Source organism: Rana temporaria, chromosome 12 (assembly GCF_905171775.1).
Source record: "Rana temporaria chromosome 12, aRanTem1.1, whole genome shotgun sequence".
Taxonomy (NCBI): Eukaryota; Metazoa; Chordata; class Amphibia; order Anura; family Ranidae; genus Rana; species Rana temporaria.
In genome coordinates, this window is record NC_053500.1 from 112,774,737 (window position 1) to 112,802,052 (window position 27,316).

The window sequence follows — 27,316 nt, forward strand, 5'->3', positions numbered from 1 at the left end:
TCAAAAATCCATGCATGCTCAGAATCAAGTCGACGCATGCTCGGAAGCATTGAACTTCATTTTTCTCAGCACGTCGTTGTGTTTTACGTCACCGCGTTCTGACACGATCAGATTTTTAACTGATGGTGTGTAGGCAAGACTGATGAATGTCAGCTTCATCGGATATCTGATGAAAAAATCCATCGGATTAGATTCCATCAGATTTCCGATCATGTGTACAGGGCTTTAGAGGTGCCTCGCTTAGGGTTGCCACCTCATCCCTTTAAAACAGAACACATATGAATTCCACAGGTTCTGAGGCTAATTTAATTTAGATAAGGCTCCACTTGAGTTCAATTGCCACCTTAATCAGCCACAGAACCTGTGTAATTCATATGTGTTCTGTTTTAAAGGGATGAGGTGGCAACCCTAGCCTCGCTTCTCTTTTTTACCCAGTAAAAAAAATGCTTTGATATACAAGTGCTTTGGATTACAAGCATGTTTCTGTAACGAATTAAGCTTGCAAACCAAGGTTTTACTGTACTTGTATGCCCACAGCAGCTGCCAGAAGGAGAGGAGGGAAGCTGGCTAAGCTGTGGGGAAAAGGGGTGCACAGGTGGGCCCGGAAAGCAGAGGAATGGAGGTTCTAAAACACATTGTACATCTTTTGAGATGGCTAAAACTGGCTCCTCGGAAAGTCTATTCCGCATTTTCATGGCTCTTACTGTAAAGACGCCTCTCTCTATACGGAGGTTTATCTTTTTTTTTTTGTGAGTGCCCCCTCGTCTTTTGCAATGACCTTAAAGTTGATTTAAACCCCATTCATGAAATCTGACCTGGACGCCTATATCTGTAGTGTTAACTTATCTCTCTCCAAAGCTCTAAGTCCTGTGTCTTTCTGCTGCTCCGTTCCTGATCCCCTGCAGCACAGCTGAAGGCATGGAGTGAAAGAGAAGCAGGCAGCACTTCAGGGGAAGGAAGAAGAAGATCAGTGTCTGCAGTAAAGTAGTAAAGATGACCCTCCTGCTCAACAGGTGCCTGGGCCCCCCTTTAAAACTGATGGGTCCTGGGCCCAGTACAGGAGGGCTGGCTATACTGCCTCAGCGGCCCTGTTTATCATAGTGGGAGAAGAAACGGTAATTCCGTAGGCATGTTTATATTAAATCAGGCAGCAACATTACTGTTTTTACAAGAGAAGGATAGCACTGCAAGGAAGGGGCGGTATGTTTGCTGGGTGCATAAAAGTATGCTCAGATAGTACTAGCGTACATTTTTCTGCACGTGCAGTAGAAAATTGCTTGCCATCTGGAGTTTGCATGCATGATCACTCCACCGTTCTTAACGCAGTTTGAGCGTAACGGTGAAAGCTCTGTGTGTGCTAGTGACTCAATGGCTTTGTGTTTATCTGAAAGTCCTGTGCTGTTTTCTATGGGTGAGAAGTCAGCTTTAAATAGTAGTTTGCTGTTGTGCACATGCAGTCAGGTGTTTGCTAATTACAGTCCCAATTCTTTCACCCCCTCTCATCTCTTAACAATGTCCTTGGCTTTCCTGTTTCTTTCACAGTCAGTCCGCACTCACAGGTTACCAAGCAACGGCACAGTTGTCATCGAAAATCTTTTAGAAGTGATTGAAAAAGAGCTTTTAATCACCGACAGTGATCCATTATGCCCTAATATTCAAAATCAGGATAAAAAAAAACAAAATAAATGGTGTTTCAGGGTTCTTCAAGGCAAATTGGGTTCCTTACCATACAAATAGTGGATCCCTTCAATGTCGTCAGAGTGAAGATGGAAGTCGCTCTCGTACTTGTAGTTGGGATACATTAGAGCATCTTGGATGCTGCTGTGCTCGAGGCCTAATGCGTGTCCAAATTCATGTGCTGCCACCAGGAAAAGGCTGTAACCTGTGCAAAATTATTCATTATGAGAAAATGTGGCAATATGGCAAAGGAGATGTGTAACGTGCAGTAATCCATAGCAGATGATCACTTTATAATAAACCCTAGCAAGATTTTAGACTGTAACAAGCAGTACCCCCTTCCCCAGCACTGCAGGGGTTAAATGCTAGTTTTTTCCTAGGGGTATAGGAATAAGGGGCCAGATTCTCAAAGGGCTTACGACGGCGCAACGCCATTTGCGCCGTCGTAAGTCCTAATCTGGCCCGGCGTATCTATGCGACTGATTCTTAGAATCAGTTACGCATAGATATCCATTAGATCTGACAGGCGTAAGGCTCTTACGCTGTCAGATCTTGGATGCAATTTTTTTATCCGCCGCTAGGTGTCGCCGACGTCGTTTTCCCCGTCGTCTATGCGAATTAGCTTTTTACGCGAGATTCCCGAACGTACGCGCGGTCGACGCAGTGAATTTACGACGTTTCCGTAGCTTTTGCGATGCGTAAAGTTGCCCCTGCTATATGAGGGGCAACCAATGTTAAGTATGGCCGTCGTTCCCGCGTCGAAATTTAAAAATGTACGTCGTTTGCGTAAGTCGTCCGTGAATGGCGCCATTTACGTTAACGTCGAAACCAATGACGTCCTTGCGATGTCATTTAGCGCAATGCACGTTGGGAAATTTTAGGGACGGCGCATGCGCAGTACGATCGGCGCCTAATTTAAATGATCCACGCCCCCTACCTTGATCATTTGAATTAGGCGGGCTTGCGCCGGAGAATTTACGCTACGCCGCCGCAACTTTACAGGCAAGTGCTTTGTGAATGAAGCACTTGCCCGTAAAACTTGCGGCCGCGTAGCGTAAACGAGATACGTTACGGCCGCATAGTTTTACGCCGATCTACGAGAATCTGGCCCAAGGTGTCAAACTTGTTATTCCTCACTCCAGCAAGTTCCCTTAAACAATGCAACCGGTCCCAGGAAGACTCTTCTCTAAGGGGCTCCCAACTGTGGTCTCATTTCGAACTCCTCCACGTACAAAGCAGAGGTATTCATGAATTTACATAATGATATAGCAGAACTACCCACAGCACACAGAGTGCCGGAGGGGAGGAGGAAAGCACTAGGGCTGTCTGCCCACAGCACACAGAGTGACGGAGGGAGAGGAGGAAAGCACTAGGGCTGTCTGGAGCAGGAGTAAGATAAGTAATGCATAATCTCATCTCCACCCAGACGTAATTAGCATTTTACCCAGTAGAGGGCCCTACTGCAAGATTTTTCTTTTTCTTTACTTCCAGCCCAGGACTGGGTTTTAGCATAATTCCCAAATTTTTGAGATGGGAATGAGGGACACCTATCAGCAAAAGTAGGCGATGAAAGGACACACACCCTTGCCACGCCCCTAAAGGAGAACTGTACAAAAAAACAAGATCGGTCAAACTCACAAGTGCTTTTTTTTATCACTACTATTCCTTTATATTGGCTTTTGAAATTTACAATACTAATATTTTTAGAAGGAACGATATATCCTCTATGATGCATTATGGGAACATTTGAGTACAGTATATCTGTAGTTCTTATAACAGGTTACATATTTGTCCAGCGTACCTTGGTCTCCACAGAAACCCCATCTCCTGTGGATGTCATAGTTGGAGGTAGTGGCGCACCACTTCTTCCCATCCCCTCGACCTTCGGTGGTGCACTCGTTGAAGGTTTTCCCCTGGAATATAAAAGGGAAAACGCAAGGGTCGCCTGCTGCGTTTCCACCATTGACAGCTGTGTCTATAAGAGAAAAAAAAGTGTTCAATAACTGACTGTATAAATCCAGTATGACAAGTTTGGGGGTGATTTACTAAAGGCAAAAAGACTGTACAATCTGTAAATGCAATTGCCCCAGAGCTTAGTATTTGAGCAGAAGCTCTGCTGACTTTCATCCAATCATGTGCAGGTAAAAATGCTGTTTTTTAAATTTCCCTTGCACGTGATTGGGTATTCTTTGCAAAGTGAGGCCTTACCTCATTTACTAAGCTCTGGAGCAACTGCACTTGCAGAGGGAAACTGCAAAGTGCACAGTAATTTTGCCTTTAGTAAATCAACCCCTATACATTTTATTCACACATATTAAGCATACAGTAACATCATAGGCTTACCTCTGTTGGGACAGAAACCGTATTTGACATCTTTATCATAATTGGCAGTGGTACCACACCAGCGGTACCCATCTGTACGCCCATCAGTAGTGCACGAAGAATAGGATTCTTCTTGAAATATAAATGGGAAGACACAGGGCTGACCATCACTGTTTCCATCAAATGTGTATAGCACTGAGGGGAAAGTAGAAATGGTACGTTATTGCATTCACATCACACCATCAGTAATCAGTAAAATTTTATTTGTACAATAGATTTTATGACAATCGCAACAATAACTTAAATGCGCCGTTCTTACATGCAGCTTTGAAACACTTCCTGCTTTGAAGTGAACTCTTGCAGAGCATAGCAACAGGTTCAGAAGCAAGGAAAAAAACGCCATGTGAAAGCTCCAGTCGGATTTTCAGAGCTTACACAGGGTCGATTGTCTCCCTGACTTCATTTGACAGCACTGGACCAATCAGCAAGCACTAGGGGCTGTCACGTGGGGTTAGTCACATCTTCTATAGTCGGAAGTAATGGACATTTCCAACTTTTCTGGCAGATGACTGTCTCCCTGGCCCTATTTTACAGCACTGGACCAATCAGAAAGCACTAGGTACTGTCACATGGGGTTAGTCAAATTTTGGGGATATTTCCAATGTCTCTGGCAGTTAAACCGATTGAAGGAAAGCTGTTGCTAGGGGATCCAGATTTCAAAGAAGAAATTTCTTTTCTTTTTTTTCAGTTTTTTAATTCCCAATGAGAAGACAAGCCTCACCTTCCTCTTCATTCTGCTATCCAGTGCTTGCCCAAGCAGGTGCTGGGAGCCTGAGACGGACGCTCTCTAGCAAAGCAGCCATCTCCTTGCTAGCTGCAGTGTTGTGGCTGGTGGCCGATAAAGAGGGGGTGCCATGTCTGATATTGCACCTAGCGTTACAGGACATCTAGGAAGATGAGCCAAAGTACTATATGCACTTTGTCTCAATGGTACCTAAATACAGTGAAAAAAGTGATACTTATTTACAGAAAACCTGTTGCCTTGCTCTACATAGACAAAGCACAGGTTCAGTTAAAAGTGTATGCATAGCAAAAATGTATTTTTTCCATTTCGGCTAGAGTGAGGAAGAATTAAAATCACTTTTCTTTTTTTACCTTTTTTTTTTTTTTGGGGAGATTTCCCTTTACTTCCTTTTCTGAAGAAGCAACAGGAAGTAGAAGGAAATCTCTACAAAGTGAAGGGAATTACCCTCTGACAAAGTTGTCACCCGAGCAGTTCCCATTGTAAGGTTTGCCTTTATGTCTTGCTCGAGCAACAACTGTCTTGGAGACATTGGTTGCCAGGAGGAATAATTGTTCGCGGGGAACAATTTTAAGTACAGTAAATTAATTGTGATTACTTGATACTTACATTCACTTGGGCAGAAGCCATATTTTTTGTCTTTGTCAAAATCGGCTGTTGTACTGCACCAGAGGTGGCCATCCGATCGCCCAGCACTTGTACAGGAGGAATAAGACTGGCCGTTAAAGACGAAAGGAAAATGGCACACTGCACCATCTGCATTACCAAACCGAGTCTTCACCACTGACAAAGGGGAGAATTAAAAACCATATAAAATATTTGGAGTCTTTAGATGATTTTATCACATTAGAAATAATTTTACAGTTGATAGGTAAATTTGTTATACATGTAGCCAGGTGCTGGGCTACAAAAATATGGAGATGGAGACATTGCCCTTTATTTTTCTCTCCCTCTACTGAAATACTAATGTTATGCTGCACCATGCTCCTCTGGTCAGCATGGAGAGATCTAAAGCCAAGCAAGCCCATAGATTTCTATACAGAGTGCTGAGACTCCTGGGAGTTGTAGTTTGAAACAGAAGTCATATAATGGCTGCACTATAATGGTTAGACTACAGATCCCAATAGGCACTGTGCAGTGTGAAGAGTGGATATTTATTAAACTACATGGGAAAGTTCTTTCTCTTGGCACTGAGGGAGTTAGAGAGAGAGAGAACCTCTGTCTGAATATTCATCTGCCAGCTGGAGACCATACAAGTGGAGATCCAAGCCTGAGATGGGGATTGAGGACACCCGGGCGCAGCGTAGCACTGCCTACATCACAGCACCCACACTGGATTGTCCACTCACTCTCTGCTTCCTACCACTGATCACCAGAGGCTTTTGGGGCGAGACCAATGGGGGGCCCTCACTTTTACAGCAAGAGGTCACTGCAGCAACCTGGGGACTAGTGAGAGGGTTTATTTGCCTATTGCGGGTACTGCTAGCAGGGACTGAGTCACCCAGAGCAGGACACCAAGTGCACCCAATCCATACTGCATCCTATATTGCACCTATTAAAAACCTAGTCTGCACCTATACCAGCCCTATACCGCATTATACAGAACCTTTACCACATCTGAACCACATCTATCTTGAACCTGTGCTGAAACTAAACTGTACCTATACTGCATGCAGGTTAACTGGGACTGTCGTTAAGTGCATTAATGCTCTTAAAGGGCCCCAACGATAACCGACTGCCCCCCCCCCCACAATAATAACTCTGCAAGCCCCATTTGTTCCCTGCTCCCTCTGCTACCATCATCCTGTTCTTTGGAACATACCCAGTCGGTCTAGGACTAGCATCACAAACTTAAAAGTTCCCTTGCAGTTCCCGCACTTGGTAGATTAAACTTTACTACTGCTCACTGCTGCACTTGAGGTGGTCTTGCTACCGTGGATGCCAAATGTCATCTCATGCCTAGTCCTTATGGTTAATCACTTTGTATGCTGAATTGTGTTATTACCATTATTAATCAATTTTATGCATGCCTACTTACCAACCATATTGAGTGACACTATATTAGGTTTGCCTTTACTACCTGGTTTGGTGTCTTTTTTCTTTGATATAGAGCTACTATTGGGTACTATGTATTTCCTTCAGGGATTTCCTGTGATATTGTATGTTTGTACACCCAACCTGGTATGTTCAAGGGGCTGAGGTCTTTTGGAAAAAGATTGAGGCAAAGAACAGAGGACCTATCCCAACCATATAGTACCCTCTTATGTATTTTAATGATTGTATACTTTCATCTAATGAACTATCTTGACTGATTTGTTCCTGGTATTTTTCACAATAAATGTAGCCTTTTCATTGCTAAAGAACATTAATGCCTTGATGCCTAGGCCATATTTAACAGTATCAAAATCAGTTAAATTGACAATAACTTAATGAATATTTAGATAACTATATATGCTTTATATATCTTTTGATACACTGTTTTAATAAAAACATGCTCTTTTTTAATAGGCTAAAAAAATGCAGAAACGTGTAAATATTTTTTTTTTCTCATTGCTTTGTATCCCTTTCCAGTCTTATGCAGATAATCTACTCTTGATTGTATGTCTTCAGAGAGCTCCTTTTTGCAAGGCATGGTTCAGATCTTCTTATGAACAGCAATCTTAAAATATGTCTTTTATCAATCAAAGTAGCTCCAAATCACACCTCCAAACTAATTTTCCTTAACTGGACTCCAGGGGGCAGATTCACAAAGAAATTACGCCGGCGTATCTATTGATACGCCACGTAATTTCAAAGTTCCCGTGTCGTATCTTTGTTTTGTATCCACAAAACAAGATACGACGGAATGAGGGATCGTTCCGACAGGCGTACGTCTTAGTACGCCGTTGGATCGTAGGTGTATATTTACGCTGGCCGCTAGGTGGCGTTTCCGTCGAATTCCGCATCGAGTATGCAAATCAGCTAGTTACGGCGATCCACGAACGTACGTCCGGCCGGCGCATTTTTTTATGTCGTTTGCGTTCGGCTTTTTCCGGCGTATAGTTAAAGCTGCTATATGGTGGTGTACTCAATGTTAAGTATGGCCGTCGTTCCTGCGTCCAATTTGGAATTTTTTACGTCGTTTGCGTAAGTCGTTCGCGAATAGGAATTTGCGTAGAATGACGTCACCGCCGTAAGCATTGGCTGGTTCCGGTTTAATTTTGAGCATGCGCACTGGGATACCCCCACGGACGGCGCATGCGCAGTTAAACAAAACGTTGTTTACGTCGGGTCACGACGCATTTACATAAAACACGCCCCCTTAACAGAGATTTGAATGGCGCGCCATTACGCCGCCAAAGATACACTACGCCGCCGTAACTTACGGCGCAAATTCTTTGAGGATTAAAAAAAAAAATTATGGCGGCGTAGTGTATCTTAGATACGCTGCGCCCGGCGGATTAATGCGCCGAGGTACGTGAATCTACCCCAAGATATTTACATTTTTGTGAGTTATCACCTTAAGCAATTTACGTTTGTCTATTGTAACTTAGATGAGGACCAGATCACAATGTATGGAAAACTACTGCAAAAAAAAACTGTTATATTTTTCCTTGCCACTGCATGTGGCTGAACATATGTGGCTTCTGTACTGGGCACTTACCTACGCCAGTCCCAAGGGTCCAGAATTCATCATCATCAAAATGGGCATCTCCATACACTCCAGCACCTGGTGGGTATGCATGAGCTAGAAGTCCATCCTTCCCATCAAAAGGGTATGGATCACCGTGATCTGAAGGAAAGATGTCATGTGTAAGCAATAAGCAATGTAAATGACCAATCCAAAGTCCTTCACTAATATAAATACTGACAACAAACCTGTGCTTTGCCCATGCAGGGCACATTATCAGGTTCACTTCAATGCCCCCTCCTCAGCAGCACATTATTTCCTTTACTTCCCCACTACTCCATGCAGTCTCAGCGAGAGCAAGGAATGGAAGTCCCATTACACAGTGCCTCCCCCATGGAACAAAGCTGGAGCAATTATCAATCAGCAAGGATATCTCAGGAGAAAAATGGGAGTGAAGCACATGTTCCTTCATACCGGGTGTTTTCTTCACTCCCTGAAGCTAAAGAGAGCTGTGGTGAGTTTGTGTTGCTGGGAAGGAGGACTAAAAAGTGGACCTTGCACCTTAATAGTACAGTCTGCTCTTATAATATGACCTCCCTTCCCATTGTTAAAATGCTGACTTTGTAGTGAAAAAGTTAGATAATATATGTACTTTTCCCCAGGCTTCCACCCACAACGCTTAGGCTGGGATGACAGTATCTTCCTTCCAATGAGATCCCGGGGAAGTTGAAGTAGCCCAAATTTCACTGAGACGATGATATTGCACTGTGCTGCAGCATCCTTTCAGAAGATTTGGTCAGCATTCCCTGGATTCTCATTGGTAGGATGATCACATCACCCCCTGCACTACAGAAACCTAGGCAAAGGTGAACTACTTTTTTTTCTGCTATAGGTTTTAACCACTTGCTTACTGGGCACATATACCCTCCTGCCCAGGTGAAATTTCAGCTTTCGGCACTGCGTTGCTTTAACTAACAATTGCGCGGTCGTGCGACGTGGCTCCCAAACAAAATTGACGTCCTTTTTTCCCCACAAGTAGAGCTTTCTTTTGGTGGTATTTGATCGCCTGTGCGGTTTTTATTTTTTGCGCTATAAACAAAAAAAAACGTAAATTTTGAAAAAAAGACAATATTTTTTACTTGTTGCTATAATAAATATCCCAATTAAAAAAAAACACACACATTTTTTTTCTCAGTTTAGGCCGATACGTATTCTTCTACATATTTGTGGTAAAAAAAAAAAATCGCAATAAGCGACTGGTTTGCGCAAAAGTTCTAGCGCCTACAAAATAGGGGACAGAATTATTATTTTTTATTATTTTTTTTTTTACTAGAAATGGCGGCGTTCTGCGATTTTTATTTGGACTGCGACGGTATGGCGGACACATCGGACACTTTTGACACATTGTTGGCGCCATTCACATTTATACTGCGATCAGTGCTATAAATATGCACTAGTTACAGTATAAATGTTACTGGCATTGAAGGGGTTAACACTAGGGGGTGAGGAAGGGGTTAAATGTATTCCCTTCATTGTGTTCTAACTGTAGGCGGAGGGGGGGTGACTGGGGGAGGTGACCGATCTATGTCCCTATGTACAAGGGACACAGATCGGTCTCCTCTCCAGAGACAGGATGCTGTCTCTGTGTAAAACGGAAATGAGAGATGATCTCAAATGTTTACATATGAGATCATCTCTCATTGGCCGCACAGATCGCATCGCAAACGGACACTCTGATTGGCCGTTCGCGGCGAACTGTAATTGGCTTTGTCCAAGGGACACGGCCAACACAGAGTTTCCCCGCTGCGCGCTCTGGAGCGCGCGCGGGGAACGCCCTAAGGGGCGGACGTCAATTGACGTCCAGTTGGATTTTCAGGTCCGCGCTGTAGCCGTCATTCGGCTATAGCGCGGGTCTGAAGAAGTTAATTTTTGTTTTTTCGTAATTCTTTTAGGTTTAATGCAGCATTTTAGCAAGGGGAAGAGGAGCCTTCTTAAAAACCAAACCTGTTTATTTGACCTATGTGGGCATAACACAGCTTTGCTTTTGGGAAATTTGCATCTTCGTTATTCTATGCTAATCCAGTTATCCATGGGTTAATGAGAACTACAATATTCCCACAACTGGGAGTACCTGCTGTTAACAGATAGGAGTTGCCTGAGGGTGTATTGCTTTGATAATGTGCAGACCACAGTAAACCTGTAGCAATTAATCGGATTTCGAATAAGTGAAATCAGATCAGAGAAGATGGATTCTGATGGACTGTTATGGGTCATTGCATTTGCACATTTGCTTTATTGCAACAATCATTTCCCAGTGCAGGTTAGAAAATGAACAGGAAGGCAAAGGTTTCTGTATAGGCAGAACGCTTTCCTTTTAGACACTTTGCAGACACGCTTATACACGAGTCCCGGTATTTCTATTACAGTGCAATGCCTGCAGGGTTTGCATTTGGTTGGGTGTTCTTGCACAACAAATCTCTGAAAAATAAACATTCACCCATGCGGGAATCAATTAGCTCACATCTAGCCTCAGCAATTAACTTGTTCAACTACATATTAATGTGTGAGGCAGCAACGCTTTTTGGTATAAGATCAAACATGCAGACATACTGTGGAATTGAATGGAACCCTTGGACCCAACTGACCAAATGCAATATTAGTATTTCATGAAAGATTATTATTTGAAATCCCAATTTCTTTTGCTTTGTTTAGGGCTCATATAACTGAATTCTTTGATTTATTTAACCATAAAAATTAATCTGTAATGAAAGCTACAACCAGTTTGTGCCATGTGTTTTACCACATTGCTTTGCAGTAGTTGTAGCAACAGAGACAAATTAAAGTGGAAATTAAGTCAAAAGTGACAAATTGCTATGTTAAAGTGTTACTAAACCCAGGAGCCTGCATTCACTATATCTGGGCTCCCACAGTACACAGAACATGGAAATGCAATTATTTTAGTAAATATAAACTGCTAAATACATTTTCTCATCAGCAGTATATAGCAGTCTTGTGATTTCTACCAGTGTCTGGCTGAGCACTGGTTAAAGCTTTTCAAAAAAGGGAAGCAATCAAAACTAAAATTAAAATAGTCCTTCAAACTTCAGCAGGGCTATACGCTTTAAATTGTTGACTGGTTAAAGCTTGTAGGAGGAGTTTTCATTTTCCTCTGTCTGTCCTATTAAGCTGCATGACCCCTGACCCTCTATCTAGACAGTGCTAATTGGCCCTGTGCTGATCACATGCACCCTCCCCAAAAAAAAGACTCTCTAGCAATACACACCAAACTGATCATGTGCAGAGTTCTTCCAAGGCTCTGTATTATCAGGCGATCGATTGGGGACAGTAAAAGAAGGGGAAGATTAAGAAGGGGAAGATGTGAAGGATTAACCCCTTAGGTTACACAGTAAGTATAACAAGCATGCTTTATTGCATATACAGACTGATTTTACTGTTGTGAGTTTAGTAAGGGAAGTTTTAAAGGAAACATTTAGAAATGTTAATTGTACCTAATCTGTACTCTGAAAAATGTACCATTTGTCTGGAATCTCTATATGTCAATATAGTGCACTTTCTGGATTGTAAGGGTGCCCAGGCACTTCTATGCCTGGAAAACATATCTCTACATATACAGTGTGAGATCTATGGCACTGCTGCTACTGATTGCTAGAATCAGGAGATTTGGAGTGAGATTTGGTGATGGCACTATGGTTCTGCTCACTGTACTCCTGGCTGGGGTCTCTGACGTGATTAATTGGATGCATTAAGGTGAAAAAACCCAAAGGTTTACAACCCCTTTAAATAGGGTTGTCCCGATACCGATACTAGTATCGGTACCGATACCAAGCATTTGCCCGAGTACTTGTACTTGGGCAAATGCTCCCGATGCTTCACCCGATACTTGTACTGTCAGGGATGATCAGTGCATGGGGAAGTTACAGGCACCAATTACCGCTATATAGTGTATTCCGGCGTGTATCCCGACGTGTATTCCCGCCGTGTATTCCCTCTGTGTATTCCCGCCGTGTATTCCTCCGTGTATTCCCGCCGTGTATTCCTCCGTGTATCCCGCCGTGTTTCTCTCCCCTTCCGTGCTCCTCCTCCACCCCCTGGAACTGTCAGGATGGAGAGCGGGGTAGGAGCGGGTAAATCCAGCTCCTTACTGCTCCGAATGGACAGAGTCAGTGATCACTGACTCGGTCCATTCACATAACTGAAACATCGTAAACTGTGATTACAATGTTTCAGTATATGAATGAAGAGAAGACGCTGTCTTCACTCCATTCATTTTCAGCGCAGCTGATGCTGCTGAGAAAGGGACAGGGGAACATGTGTCCCTAGTCCCTTTCTCTGTCTCAAAGGGGAGATGTCAGAGGTCTGTTAAGACCCCTGATATCTCACCAAAGCCCCCCAACAGGGCTGAAAAAAAAAAAATAAAGAATAATAATAAACAAAAAGAAAGAATAAAAAAATTATTGTAGAAAATAATAAAAAAATTAAAGAAAAAACACACTGACACGGTCCATCCCCCCCCCCCCTTAAAAAAAATAAAGCATTATAAATAAAAAAATATTGTAAAAAATTAAAAACAAATTTTTAAAGATAAACAAAAAAAAACTACTGACACATGTGCTGCTGTCACATGAGATTAAAAATAAGTATCGGTATTCGGTATCGGCGAGTACTTAAAAAAAAGTATCGGTACTCGTACTCGGTCTTAAAAAAGTGGTATCGGGACAACCCTACCTTTGAATCAAACTACCTGAAATGTAATTTATGTTGAATCTAGCGCTACGATGGCACCCCTCATTTATGTGCTCAAGCCGGCAGAACCATATTGTATCTAAAGTTCAGATTTTAGATTGGAATACCTGACAGTTTCATATAGGAGACCTAAAAGTTGTATGCACGTAGCTAATGCCTGTAGGCTCACAAACCTTTTATGTACAGTCTATCGCCATGCAATAAAAACATCATCAGTCATCAGTCTTCATTACTCTACACATATTCTAAACATTAGCTGTGCACTATGGCACTTTTTTACATTCACTCACTGTCAGTCCCGAACAAAATGTTTATGTCGGGTTCCCCGTTGTAAATTCGTGTAAAGGTGAGAGGTGTCACATCACTCCATACTTTGAAGGCACGAGCAAAGGCATCGTCTATCACTTCAGGGTCAAGATCAGGAGAATAGTTCAGGATCCTGGAGGCGGAAAAAGCATTTAAAGCAAACCAGTGAACAAAAGACAAAAAGTAGTAGGACACAATTATTAGTATACTACAAAAAATATCGCACCAGATGCTGTATGTGTCTTTATAAGCGCCTTCAGTGGTAAAACATATGTGGTAATAACAAGTAGTATAGATCAAATTAATAAAAGTATCAAAGTACATGAACTTTTAGCATCCGACACTTCCAGATGTGCCGAAAGTTTGCCTCCCCGCTGTGTGCCGTAGTTCCTTCTGCCAGCCTCTATATAACCAAACAACACAGTAATAATGTAGGGACCAGTGGAAGAAACCACAATCCACAAAGGGGTGTGAAGATTTTGCCAAAGGCTGTAGCTCTTAAAGCGGATGTAAACCCGTTTTTTTTTTTTTTTTAATGTCACAATGTACAGTATAAGATTTCCTATCATCTGTGCCCAGTCTTGCCACACAGAGTTAATCCAGCTCTGGGCAATCCTATTTCATTGTTCAGTGAAATTAAACGGACTTACAGAGAAAAACCTTAGTCCGTTCCGCCCCCTTGCTGTGAATGACAGGTTATTTATATATCTCATGCACTAGCCTGGAGACAGGCATTATGTTTTAATTGCCGCCCCCACTCCTTTTCTGAAGTCATGTGGTTACTTTTCTGGATTTTGACTGGATGTTAGTGATAATAGCAGAATTTAGTGTAAGGAATACATAGGGCAAAATGCATGTTGACAAGGGGAGTATAGAGGAGGGCAGGGAGTCTACTGACATCACGACTCCACCCACCGAGCTCCAGACAACAGACCCACCCACCCACAGAATCTGCAGTTTTTCAGTTCCTATAACAGACAGAGGGGAGACATTTGACAGGTGAGGATACATGCAGGAGGCATCTATATCCTTATAGATCAGCACTATGGCAGTAGTTTAGAAAGGATGACAGTGGATTTACATCCACTTTAAAGAATGTGAAGTGAGAACTTGCCACCTACCAGAGAGGTAAGTATGCAGGCAGTTTTAAAAAAATTAATTCAAAGCGACAGTTGGATTTTAACCATTCTGCTGCCAAAACAATAGTTACATTTTTCACATACATATTAAAGTGCACATTGTTAGCCTTAAGGTTACTTAAAACCCCCAAAACAATATACATTTTCCAAAAGCAGAGGGCATGTAGAACAAAAAGGTGGTATATTGCATGATATTTGCACAACTGCTTGTCAAACCTATATTTTCAGAAATAAATATACTAAAATGAATTTTAGTGCACACAAGCACAATCAAATTTCCAATTTATATGTAATATTTGAAGGATGCAATTGTCTCGAGTAAATAGATAACTAACATGCCAAGTCTAAAAATTGCATGCACCCTTGAAGCGGTGCCAAACTATGATACCTAATATTGTTCACAGCTAGTGCTTTAAAAAAGCTTTACAGCTCATAATTTTTGAATAAATTGTAAATAATGACCCTAGAATTATTTCTCTCTCACAGTAATATCCAATATGCGATACCCAGCTGTTGTGTTTTTACATAGAAGCAGGGGTGGAAGCTCTTTAAAAAAAAAAAAGTTTTAATTAAATTTTATTTTCTTAACTGAATTTGTTATTCACTTTATTAATATTACAGGGGAGCTGATAAGCCCCCTATTTGATAGTATAGTGCACTGACAAGTTCTCTTAAGGCCCCATGCACAAGAGATGCTGGTAAACTTGAGTTCAGAGGCATTTGGGCATTTTTTTCAACTGCCCCTGAACACATTTAATGTTATCCTATGTGTCCATGCACACATTCACGTTTTTTTTGCGTTTTAAAGCAGTTGGGTTTAGGCTCGTTTTTTTCAGAAGCAAAATTTTGGGTTCAGACGCAAACGTTTTTGCGTTTCAAAGCTTTGGGAGGGTCTACAATGTCTTTGTTATAAACGCTGATAGCTGCAAAAGCGGTAAATGCCGCTAAACGCGGCAAAATGCCTCAAAATTTGCGGCAAAAACGGGCGTTTTAAACTACGTTTTTTGCCTTTGAAAACTTGAGTTTGCATTTGCTTCTCGTGTGCATGGGGCCTTAAGGAGACATGGGGTCTGTTCTCTAATGTCTTTCTTTTCAAATTGTCCATGAGCTGATGGACAGAAAGTCCTACCTATCACAACAGCACCTGGCTTTCATCCTCACTGTACAGATTAGAAATCGGGCACCAGATCATTCCTCCATATGAACCCACTCGCCATCCTGAAGTCGTTTTTCTAGTCCTCGGCTCCCAGGAGAAGAACCTGGGAACCTTGGAGGGGGAAATGATCCAAACATCAGGCACCCAGATCACTTCTATAATGTAGCCAGGAGCCTGCTTGATAAAATTTAAGACAAGCTCACCACCATGAGCTTATTTTATCTCTTGCAACAATATAACTTGTGGAACATATCATTGACAATGAAAGGCAATTGTATACACCAGAATTCAAATGTACTAAATCTTGCCCTTTAGTAGAAATCATGTGATCAAGGTGTAAGCTTTTGGTCCAAGCAACGTTGTATCCTGGCCAAGGCCTAGGGCAGCACTTTGCAGGGGGATAGCACGAAAAGAGTCCCTGCCGGCTTGCACTACACTGGCATCTGGCATTCCACAACTGTGGGGGGGGGGGGACGACTCTTCTCATTTTGACTGTCCTATCATCCTGGACCACAAACCTTCCTCACTGTGCTATATGCTTTCTGCCGCACCATTGGCATGGTTATATCTTCTTAGTCCTCTCCATAAAATTGTCAGAAATGTGTGCTTAAAGTAGAACTATAGGCAACACTATTTTTTCATTTTGGATAGAGTAAGGGAGGTTATAGCCCCTGTCAGTTTATTTTTTACCATCCCTGTCCCATTGCAGAGATTTCCCTTCCTCCACCATAGCCAAACAGGAAGTGAGAGGAAATCTATACAAATTAGGGGAATCCATTGCCCCCCCAGGCCCTCAGAACTAGTTTCCCCACTCAAAAATTTCAGGGTGGGTCTTAAACAACAAGGGGTGTGGCCTTGACAGGAAGGGGTGGGTCATATTTCAATTAGGGGGTGCAGGAGTTTAATCAGGCCTAGGGCAGCACAAAACCTAAATACACCACTGGGTCCAAGAATAAAAAAAGACCCCTCTTTCAAGAAAACTAAGCACTTTAATCCTTCTATTTTCTTTATTTATCCATCTCTTTAAACTCTTAACACACTTAAGTGGTGGTCCGCTTTAAAAGACACTCACTTGTATGTAATATCAGTATGGTCCCACTTCAAGTCTCCCTCAAAAGTCTGGAACTTTCCCACATCAGGTACTCCACAACGAGGGGTGTTTATGGTCTTCATAGTTTCTGAGTCTAGTTCACCCGTTTCTGTAAGCCCCAACTTTCGCTGCATCCTTTTCAGGGACTTTTCTATGGAGGTATGTTTGTCTTTACCACTTTCTAATGGCAGGTACCCATATCGCGTTAGATATTTCTGTGGAGAATAGAAATGTTTTTAAAGGTACAGGAAACTGCAAAAGTATAATGATAGCAAAGTAACATATACTGTGACTAAAGCAAACATAAAAAACAGAATACAAAATACATGAGGATGTACAAAAGTCAAAAGAAGATTGGATAGTGTATGGATAACGTTTTCACAAAGGCGCTTTATTGTCCGCTAAGAGCCGGTTCACACTGGGGCGGCACGACTTTGGGGGCAACTCAGCAAGGCGTCCTGAAGACGACTTCAGAGGCGACTTGCAAAATGACTTCTGTATAGAAGTCAATTCAAGTCGCCCCGAGTCGCCCCCAAAGTCGTACAATAACCTTTTTCTAAGTCGGAGCGACTTGCGTCGCTCCTATTAGAATGGTTCTATTGAATAGAATGGAACGCCACTTGTCAGGCGGCTGAGTCGCCTGACGAGTCGCCCCAGTGTGAACCGGCTCTGAGTTCTCAAAAAAAGGTAGCAAAATAATATGCAAGGGCATTAACAATACTTAAATCTTAAATGTGCAAAAATCACATGGAGTTCAGTATTAGCTCAACTCAAAATGAATACATTATATACAAATCAGTATTCATTTATCCTATATATACAAAACTGCAGTGCAAATCAGTGAATTCTTAGAATGCTGTTGTTCATATAGCAATGAGAATTAGTATTCCATTCTATAGCTGTTTTGTAAAGCTGCCAACATACTTTAGAGAGTCGTCACACGTGCTGGAATGATCTGTCTGCCTCAGGAAATTTTTTTTTAGAGTGTTGTATAGCATTGGAGCTTTACCGTTTTTGACTTACACATTGGGATCACTATTGAGCAGGACAGGTTCTGCACATATACTGTAGACATTATATGGTCATCTTCTAAAAAAAAAATTGGCAGATTAGGCAACAATTTTATTAATATGGGTGGCCCCCAACACTTTCACAATTAACTTGTCTGATCACACCATTCCCTTGACAGCAATTGGCTAGAGTAATGATTGTCCACCCAGAGAGTTTTTGCCTGATTCCAATCTAAGCCCCAACTTCGCCCCAATCTAAGCCCCAAGATTTCCCTATTTCTTATTACTGCATCCAAGATCCCAGTCCTCCTTCACGTTCAAACCAAGATCCCACTCAACTAAATTTCCCACCCACTCCCAAGCCCAATCAAAATCTCCATCTTATCCCAATATCAAATTAGAATCCCCATCCATTCCCCATCCCAACCAAGATCTCTACCTTGGATCACCATTCACTCCCCGGGCCAACTAAGGTCTTCATCCAACCCGTATATTTAACCAATATCTCCATTCCCTCCCCCAGCTCAAATATCCTCATCCAACCCACACATCTGACAAAACCTCTATCCATCCCCAGCCCGACCAAGTCCCCTATTCACCTCTCCATCAAACTAAGATCCCCTACACTCCCCCAGTTCAACCAAATTTCCATTCAACCCCCACATTCATCTAATGCCGCGTACACACAATCGGTCAAACCGATGAGAACGGTCTGATGGACCATTTTCATCGGACCAAACCGATCGTGTGTGGGCCCCATCGGTTATTTATCCATAGGTTAAAAAAAAGCAAACTTGTTTTAAATTTAACCGATGGATACCTAACCAATAGAAAAAAACAATCGTTTGTAGGCACGTCCATCGGTTAAAAATCCACGCATGCTCAGAATCAAGTCGACGCATGCTTGGAAGCATTGAACTTCGTTTTTTTCAGCACGTCGTTGTGTTTTACGTCACCGCGTTCTGACACGATCGTTTTTTTAACCGATGGTGTGTAGACACGACTGACCATCAGTCAGCTTCATCGGTTAACCGATGAAAACGGTCCATCAGACCGTTTTCATCGGATGGACCGATCGTGTGTACAGGGCATAAGATCTCTTATCCCTCCACTAGCCCTACCAATACTCCCATCCAACACTCATTCCAGCTAGGATCCCCATTCATTACCTCAGTCCAAAAAAAGGATCAATTTCACCTCCACACTCAAACCAGAACCCTCAACCACCCTTCCCCAGCCCAAATAAAATATGAATGCTGTGTTGATAGCATATGCATTAGGCTTGTAATATTCTATATTTGGAGGGGCTGTATTATTTTCTTTGTTGGTTTGTTTGGGCACTATATATATTTTTTAACCTATTGCAAGCTGCCCTTTTCTTTTATTTAGCGCAGACCCGCTTTTTTGTTTTCAACTAACATTCCTATCCATCAGCGGCAACATAACCAAAATCCCTGTCAAATCACAATCCAACCAAAACCGCATCTGCAATTCACCCTCCATTGTCAATTTACAATTACAAAAGCAAATACCTTACAGTAGATTCCAAACACATAGCTGCTTTGAAGAAATCAATAATTGGAGAGTCGATATGTGCAAATATATGCATACACACCTTTGAAGAAGGACTGCAGTCTAATTAAAAAGCAGGTCCTTCTGTAAAAAACTGCTGATGACATCACGAAGTACAATTAATTTGCATTGCTTATTACTACGACAGCTGATCTGCAGTCTGGTACCCCGATTCCCTTAGAAATGACGTACCTTTGTTTACATTTCTTATGATGACAGCACGATTTATATAAACCAGCCATGCTCAACTAGGTATTGCTAGGGGTTCCCTGAGCTGTGGCTAATTAACCTCAGTTTGATGGTGCATGCATAGTTTTAGGGCCATCACAACTTGACAGAGACAGGAGCATGACAACAGTGATCGTTTTAGCTGTCTGTAAAGTGACTTTCCAACTAACACTGTAATGCCGCGTACACACGATCAGGCTTTTGCCCAGCCAAATCTCATCGAAATTCCATCGGAGAAAAATAGAACATGTTCTATATCTAAACTCAGATGGAATTCATTGGAATTTCCGATGAAAAAACTCAGATGGGGCTACACACGATCTGAATATCCGATGGAAAAAGTCTGTCTGACTTTTTTCATCGGAAATTCCGATCGTGTGTACAAGACATTAGGGTGGCATTCTTCCTACTGAAAACCAATGTAAGCTGCAGTTTCCCATTGAACTCCAATGACATGGTTTGGCCAGATTTTTCTTGAGACCTTAAAATTATTTTAGGGAGTCCTTTAGGGGAAGAAGGTTAAAGCGGTAGTTCCCCCTAAAAAAAAATGTTACCCTTAGATTGATGCTCATTTTGTCTAGGGGAATCGGCTAGTTGTTTTTAAATCGAAGCTGTACTTACCGTTGTAGAGGGCGATCTTCTCCGCCGCTTCCGGGTATGGTCTTCGGGTCTGGGCGTTCCTTCTTGATTAACAGGCTTCCGACAGGCTTCCGATGGTCGCATCTATCGTGTCACGATTTTCCGAAAGTAGCCGAACGTCGGTCCGCAGGCGCCGTATAGAGCCGCGCCGACGTTCGGCTTCTTTCGACTACTCGTGACGCGATGGATGCGACGGTCGGAAAATAGGAACGCCCAGTCCCGAAGACCATACACGGAAGCGGCGGAGAAGATCGCTCTCTACAACGGTAAGTACAGCTTCGATTTTAAAACAACTATCCGATTCCCTTAGACAAAATGAGCATCAATCTAATGGTAACATTTTTTTTGAGGGGGAACTACCGTTTTAAGAAAGTACTGAAAGCGTACAATGAGAAGTGCCCTCTGATTCCTCTTGTGCCAAATTGTATCGTAACTGCAATGTCTGCCTTTATTTTGTAAAGCACTGAGCAAACTGTTGACGCTATATAAATCCTGTATGATAAAAATAATAATGTATCATGGGAGCATATTTTTCTCTGAGATCTTTTTAAAATAATTTGAGGTTCTGCTATGAAGTAATTTTAGATTATGTTTGAAAGTTTTGATTCCTCAGATGCCATGGAATGCCGTTCCTGCTGTTATTTGCAAATAGCTCAATGGCATTCATTATGTCATCATTACTCATTTTTATTGCCAGATATAATAAATAAACTTGTCTATTTTGGTTAATTGTTTAATGATCAAGGTGTGCCTACAGCACATGCCCCTTTGAAACACTTGTAGAAACAATTGTAGAATTAGAACATTTTGGTTTTCAAAATGTTCAATTTTGGGGTAAAATCAATATTAATTTTCAAACACAGTAAGAAAATCGAAAGAAGCAGATTGGAAGAATTTTCCTCAGAGATTGTCCTAATTAACATTTTCCTAAAACATATGTATTAGTACTGCCTGGACATTAAAGGAGAAGTCCAATTTGTTTTGCACTCCTGTGACCCATTTTCAGCAGAGAGCGGTCCGAAGTCCACTCTCCGCTGACGTCACTGCCATCAGTCCAGGCAGCACGTCATCCCAACTTAGGAAGTTCTGGATCCGTCAGGTGCCTGGACTGATGGCAGTCTCAGCCTCTCAGCTAGCCGATCTCCGCCCCTCCACAGTTTAGCATCGAGCCAATGCTGCATCCACCTAGGTAACTATGAATAGGCAAAAAAACATACGTCTCTTTAAACCACTTGCCGATTGAAGCGGCAGAATGGCATACCTGCGCAAATCGCCATAGCTTTAGGAAGTAAACACACAAATTCACGTCCTGTCAGGGGAGAGGAAACAGATCATGTGTTCCTAGTATATAGAAACACAGATCGGTCTCCTCCCCAAGTCAGTCCCACCCCCCCCCCACAGTTAGAGCACACAGTGAGGGAACACATTTAACCCCTTACCTGCCAGTGACATTTATACAGTAATCAGTGCATTTTTATAGCACTGATCGCTGTATAAATGTCAGTGGTCCCAAAAATGTGTCAAAAGTGTCCAATCTGTCCACTGCAATGTCAAAGTCCCAATAAAAATCGCAGAACGCCGCCATTACTAGTAAAAAAAAAGAAAATAATAAAAACTACAGAAATCTATCCCCTATTTTGTAGATGCTATAACTTTTGCGCAAACCAACCAATATACGCTTATTGCATTTTTTTCCTTACCAAAAATATGTAGAAGAATATATATCCGCCTAAACTATTGAAGACATTTTTATTTTATTTTTTTAATTTGGGATATTTATTATAGCAAAAAGTAAAAATGAATGTGTTTTTTTGAAAATTTACACAATTTTTTTGTTTATAGTGCAAAAAAAATAAAAAAAATCGCAGAGGTGATCGAATACCACCCAAAGAAAGTTCTAATTGTTGGGAAAAAAAGGACAGAAATTTTGTTTAGGTACAACGTTGCACAACCGTGCAATTGTCAGTTAAAGCAACACAGTGCCGTATCGCAAAAAATGGCTTGGTCAGGAAGGGGGTAAATTCTTCCGGGGCTGAAGTGGTTAAAGATGGGGGTATACTCCAAAAGTTTGTTTTGAAAATTTTGATGTTAGTGCAAACAAAATATATATCATTGGGCAGTACCCAATTGTTCTTCTTACCATTGGAACTAATTTCTAACAGTGTATGTGGTTTTCATTTGGGAATTTCTGTTCATATTGAAATTGACTGTTAACGCCAAAATTCATACCAAAATTGTTCAAAAACTTTCAAACAACATTTGTCAAGTTTGAAATTATCAATTGTACTGCATTGTTAATTTTGGCAGCGAATTTCGATTTAGTTTTAGTCTTAGGACTAAAATGTCATTTTAGATTTAGTCCCATTTTAGTCTTCTGCAATTGTTTTAGTTTTAGTTGTATTTAGTCGATTAAATCTCCAGTAGATTTTAGTCGATTCAATCTAGTCGGTGTAATTAAAGGAGTTGTAAAGGAAAAAAATGTTTTGCCTAAAATTTATGTCTGCAAGGTAGACAAACAGATTAGTGTAATGATTCTGTTAAAAAACGAGTAAATACCTATTAAATTCCTTCATCTATATCACCTCCGGCATTCTAGTTTCTGTTCTCTCATTCACTTCCTGGTTTGCATCGTTCGTTCATGTAAGAACTACATTTCCCAGTATGCATTGCAGCACGCCCAGTAATTCACACCTCCTTGAAGTCTCTAACATGTAGAGAGCGTCCTGCCGCACAGATGTAGTTCCCAGGAGGGGGCGAGCACGTCACTGACCACCGCAGTAAAGCCTCCCGTCACGGTGGTGAGTAAAATCAGACAAGCAGGAAGTGAACAGAACAGAGAAGAAATAGAGCAACTTCTGAGCAAAAACTAACAATGAGGAAGTGAAAAGAGGAATGTCTGCAGGTAAAGGATGCTTATTATGAAAAAAATAATTTTCCTTTACAACCCCTTTAAATTGTAATGCATTAGTTAACATTTATCCACAATTTCCAAACTCATTATATACTGCTAGAGTGAAAAATCGAAAATGTTATTATTTATGGTATTGAGAAATGAACATGCACTACAGACCAGTGATCCTTTTGAAGTCAAATTTTAATTTAGTTTTAGTCTTATGCCGCGTACACACGATCATTTTCCAGGTTCTAAAAAAATGACGTTTTTTTAATACATTAAAAACGATTGTGTGTGGGCTTCAGAGCATTTTTTGGGTTCTAAAAAATGGGCAAAAAAAAATTCGAACATGCACTATTTTTTCACAACGTTTATAATGTTGTCGTTTTTCGGGTTCTAAAAAATGGTCGTGTGTGGGCTTTAACAACGTGAAAAATCCACGCATGCTCAGAAGCAAGTTATGAGACGGGCGCGCTCGTTCTGGTAAAACTACTGTTCGTAATAGAGTAAGCACATTCATCACGCTGTAACAGACAGAAAAGCACAAATCGTCTTTTACTAACACAAAATCAGCTAAAGCAGCCCAAAGGGTGTCGTCATCCGCATGGAACTTCCCCTTAATAGTGCTGTCGTACGTGTTGTACATCACCGCGCTTTGCTAGGGCATTTTTTTTTCACGATCGTGTGTAGGCAAGGCCGTTTTAATGATCAAGTTGAAGAAAATGTCGTTTTTTTCTAGAGCCTGAAAAACTTCATTTTTTTTAACCCGAAAAATGATCGCGTGTACGCGGCATCAGTCTTTTAGCTAAAATGGCATTTTAGTTTTAGTCCCTTTTTAGACTTTTGACTAAAATGCCATTTTCGTTTTAGCCCAGGTTCACACTGGGTACGATTTGGTACGATTTGAGATGCGATTTCACATGTCAAATTGCATCTCAAATCGGCGGCATTTGCCGGCAATGGCACTCTCCTAATCGGTGCGGCACCGATTTCAAAAAGTAGTTCCTGTACTACTTTTTGCAATTTTGGGCCGCGATTTACATTGACATCTGTGCAGAAACCTGCACAGATGTCTCTTAAATCGCGGCCGAACTCGCGGCAAAACCGCAGCCGCGAAATAGCGGTAAAATCGCGATTTTTACATCGATTTTGAATTCGCAGCAGTGTAAACCTAGCCTTAATCGTATTTTAGTCATCTCAATTGTTTTAGTTTTAGTCGTATTTTAGTCAACAAAAATAGTATTCATTTAGTTGACTAAAATGTTTTAGTCGACAAAATTAACACTGTTGTACTGATGAGATTTTTAATACGAATGTCATTTTGAGAATCTACCAGTGCATATCCAGATTTTAAAACGGCAAGCTTCAAATAAAGGCATCTTGCAATTTGGGTACCTAGCTAGACAGATGAAAAAGTATAAAAAGTTTTTACAAGTCTCACCTCTGCTTGCTCCAGGTCAGTTAGGTTGCTGCGCATTTCTCCTGGGAACATGATGGTCATAGGTGTGTTCCGGGATGTTGGGGCTGAGTGACTTGTGACACACAAGGTGCCTAGCAGGACTAGGACTGCTAGAATTCCCATTGTAACTTCAAGCCCTTTGCCTTCTGATCTCCTGTCTGCAGGACTCCTGCCTATCTCCACTATATATACACCTTAGTAGCTGAATCACCTAACCTCAGACCGCAGGATTGTAACACACCAGTAGAGAGGGGAGGGGGCAATGTGTCATACACAAGTATGGGGGAGGCTGGTTGTGTGCATGTGTCACATATATTAAAAATAAAAACTACAGACATTTCATCATTGTTGTGTCAACATCCTGCTGTATAGCACAATATACATACAAACACATACTATATGGTTGCTCAATCAATAAACTGTTAACTTCATATATACAAGAATAAAAAATCAGTATAATCTATCTAATAACATGCTTTGCATTATCTTTTAAAACATTAAATGATAAAATACTATATAAAACTACATACACATAATAGAAAAATTATAATTAAGTGTGAACTTTACAGTACTTATACTAATTAACCTTTACATACAGTATAATTAATATGAAATGGTTAAAATGGTTTTCTGTGTATCTCACTTTGAGCTGCTGCTATTATTTATTCATCACTTTGCGCGGTATTCTTTAATTTTCTGTACAGTATAATTAATATGTTTTGTTAAAGGCTCTTAAGGTATGTAAACCATTGTACTGATGAGATTTTTAATACAAAAAGGGTATTAATAATTAGACATGTGCACACTGAAATATTTTGTTTCGTAATTTCGTTTTCGTCCGAAAAATAAATTTATTTAGTTACTCCCGAAATTCGTTTTTATTTATTTTGTTTTTCGTTAAAAAAATGCATTCGTCCGAAAATCCAAATTAAGGTTGAATCTGTCATTGAAGGCTTATGGTGTCTGTCGAATGTTCTAAGAAAAAAAAAAAAATAATAAGATTCGACAGAATCTTTAAAAAAAAAAAAAAAATTCGACTTTTCATGTCTCTCTATGTCAAATCTTCATGTCTCTCTATGTCGAATCTTCATGTCTCTCTATGTCGAATCTTCATGTCTCTCTATGTCGAGTCTTCATGTCTCTCTATGTCGAGTCTTCATGTCTCTCTATGTCGAATCTTCTTGTCTCTCTATGTCGAATCTTCTTGTCTCTCTATGTTGAATCTTCATGTCTCTCTATGTCGAATCTTCTTGTCTCTCTATGTCGAATCTTCGTGTCTCTCTATGTCAAATCTTCATGTCTCTCTATGTCGAATCTTCTTGTCTCTCTATGTCGAATCTTCGTGTCTCTCTATGTCGAATCTTCATGTCTCTCTATGTCGAATCTTCATGTCTCTCTATGTCGAATCTTCATGTCTCTCTATGTCGAATCTTCATGTCTCTCTATGTCGACTCTTCATGTCTCTCTATGTCGAGTCTTCATGTCTCTCTATGTCGAATCTTTTCTCTCTATGTCGACTTTTCTTCATGTCTCTATAATGTCTATTTTTTTCTCTCTATGTCGAATCTTTTCTCTTTATGTAGAATAATATTGGACTAATAGAGTTAAAGCGGTGGTTCACCCTAATAAAACATTTTTTTTTCTATCATTAAATTAGGCATAGTAGCGCGAGCTACAGTATGCCTGTATTTATTTTTTTAGTCCGGTACTCACTGTGCAATCCTAGCGAGACGATTCCGACTCCTGGGCGTTCCTATCCAGAGGCAGCATGATTGACGGCCGGCTATGGCGCGTCACGCTTCTCCGGAAATAGCCGAAATAGGACTTGGCGCTTCACGGCGCCTGCGCATAGTCTGTGCGCAGGCGCCGTGAAGAGCCAAGACCTACTCCGGCTATCTTCGGGGAGCGTGACGTGCCATAGCCGGCCATCAATCATGCTCCCTCTGGATAGGAACGCCCATTCCCCGCGGGGAGTCAGAATCGTCTCGCTAGGATTGCACAGTGAGAACCGGACTAAAAAAATAAATACAGGCATACTGTAGCTCGCGCTACTATGCCTAATTTCCATAATGATGGAAAGTTGTCAATAAGGGTGAACCACCGCTTTAAGGTTAGGCACATTCGACCGCAACAAAAACGAAAATAAAGCATTTTTTATGTCGTATCTTTCGGTTTTCGTTTTCAGTGCTTTCGTTATCGTTTGTTAAAACGATAACGAAAATACCTGAAATTCGGACAAAAATGCATTCGGACGAAAACGAATGCACATGTCTAGTAATAATAATAACCCTATAATAATACCTTATATTAATAGGGTAATAATAATAAATAAAGGGTAATAATAATAAAAAGGGTAAATATTCAAAAAAGATAAATGTAAGACTGGAGGCATGAGTAAAACAAATTCTTAACTACTTTACAGCTACAGGGACTTTCCTTTTAGGAATGATCTAGTTTCCAAAGTTCTGCAATAAGCTAATGTGAATTTTCCGGCCTTTTTTTTTGTTATATTAACCACTTCAGCCCCCGAAAGAATTGGCTGTTCAATGACCGGGCCATTTTTAGTGATTCGGTACTGCATCGCTTTAAATGACAATTGCGTGGTGGTGCGACGTTGCACCCAAACAAAATTGACATCCTTTTTTGACA

At 41.1% G+C, this 27,316-nt stretch overlaps 1 protein-coding gene across 2 annotated transcripts in view; it reads right to left on the bottom strand.

Moving 5' to 3' along the window:
* The window catches only part of MMP9 (matrix metallopeptidase 9), a 38,324-nt gene extending 13,475 nt beyond the window's left edge, over window positions 1-24,849 (bottom strand). For both annotated transcript variants that reach the window (XM_040330210.1, XM_040330211.1), the window contains exons 1-8: window positions 24,650-24,849; window positions 16,849-17,081; window positions 13,466-13,614; window positions 8,445-8,573; window positions 5,411-5,584; window positions 4,021-4,194; window positions 3,479-3,652; window positions 1,727-1,882 (exon numbers count right to left, since the gene is read on the bottom strand). In XM_040330210.1, the coding sequence (XP_040186144.1) occupies window positions 1,727-1,882; window positions 3,479-3,652; window positions 4,021-4,194; window positions 5,411-5,584; window positions 8,445-8,573; window positions 13,466-13,614; window positions 16,849-17,081; window positions 24,650-24,790 (1,330 nt within the window). In that variant the 5' untranslated portion in view covers window positions 24,791-24,849. The remainder of the gene's footprint in view (window positions 1-1,726; window positions 1,883-3,478; window positions 3,653-4,020; window positions 4,195-5,410; window positions 5,585-8,444; window positions 8,574-13,465; window positions 13,615-16,848; window positions 17,082-24,649) is intronic.
* Window positions 24,850-27,316: the final 2,467 nt, after the last annotated feature.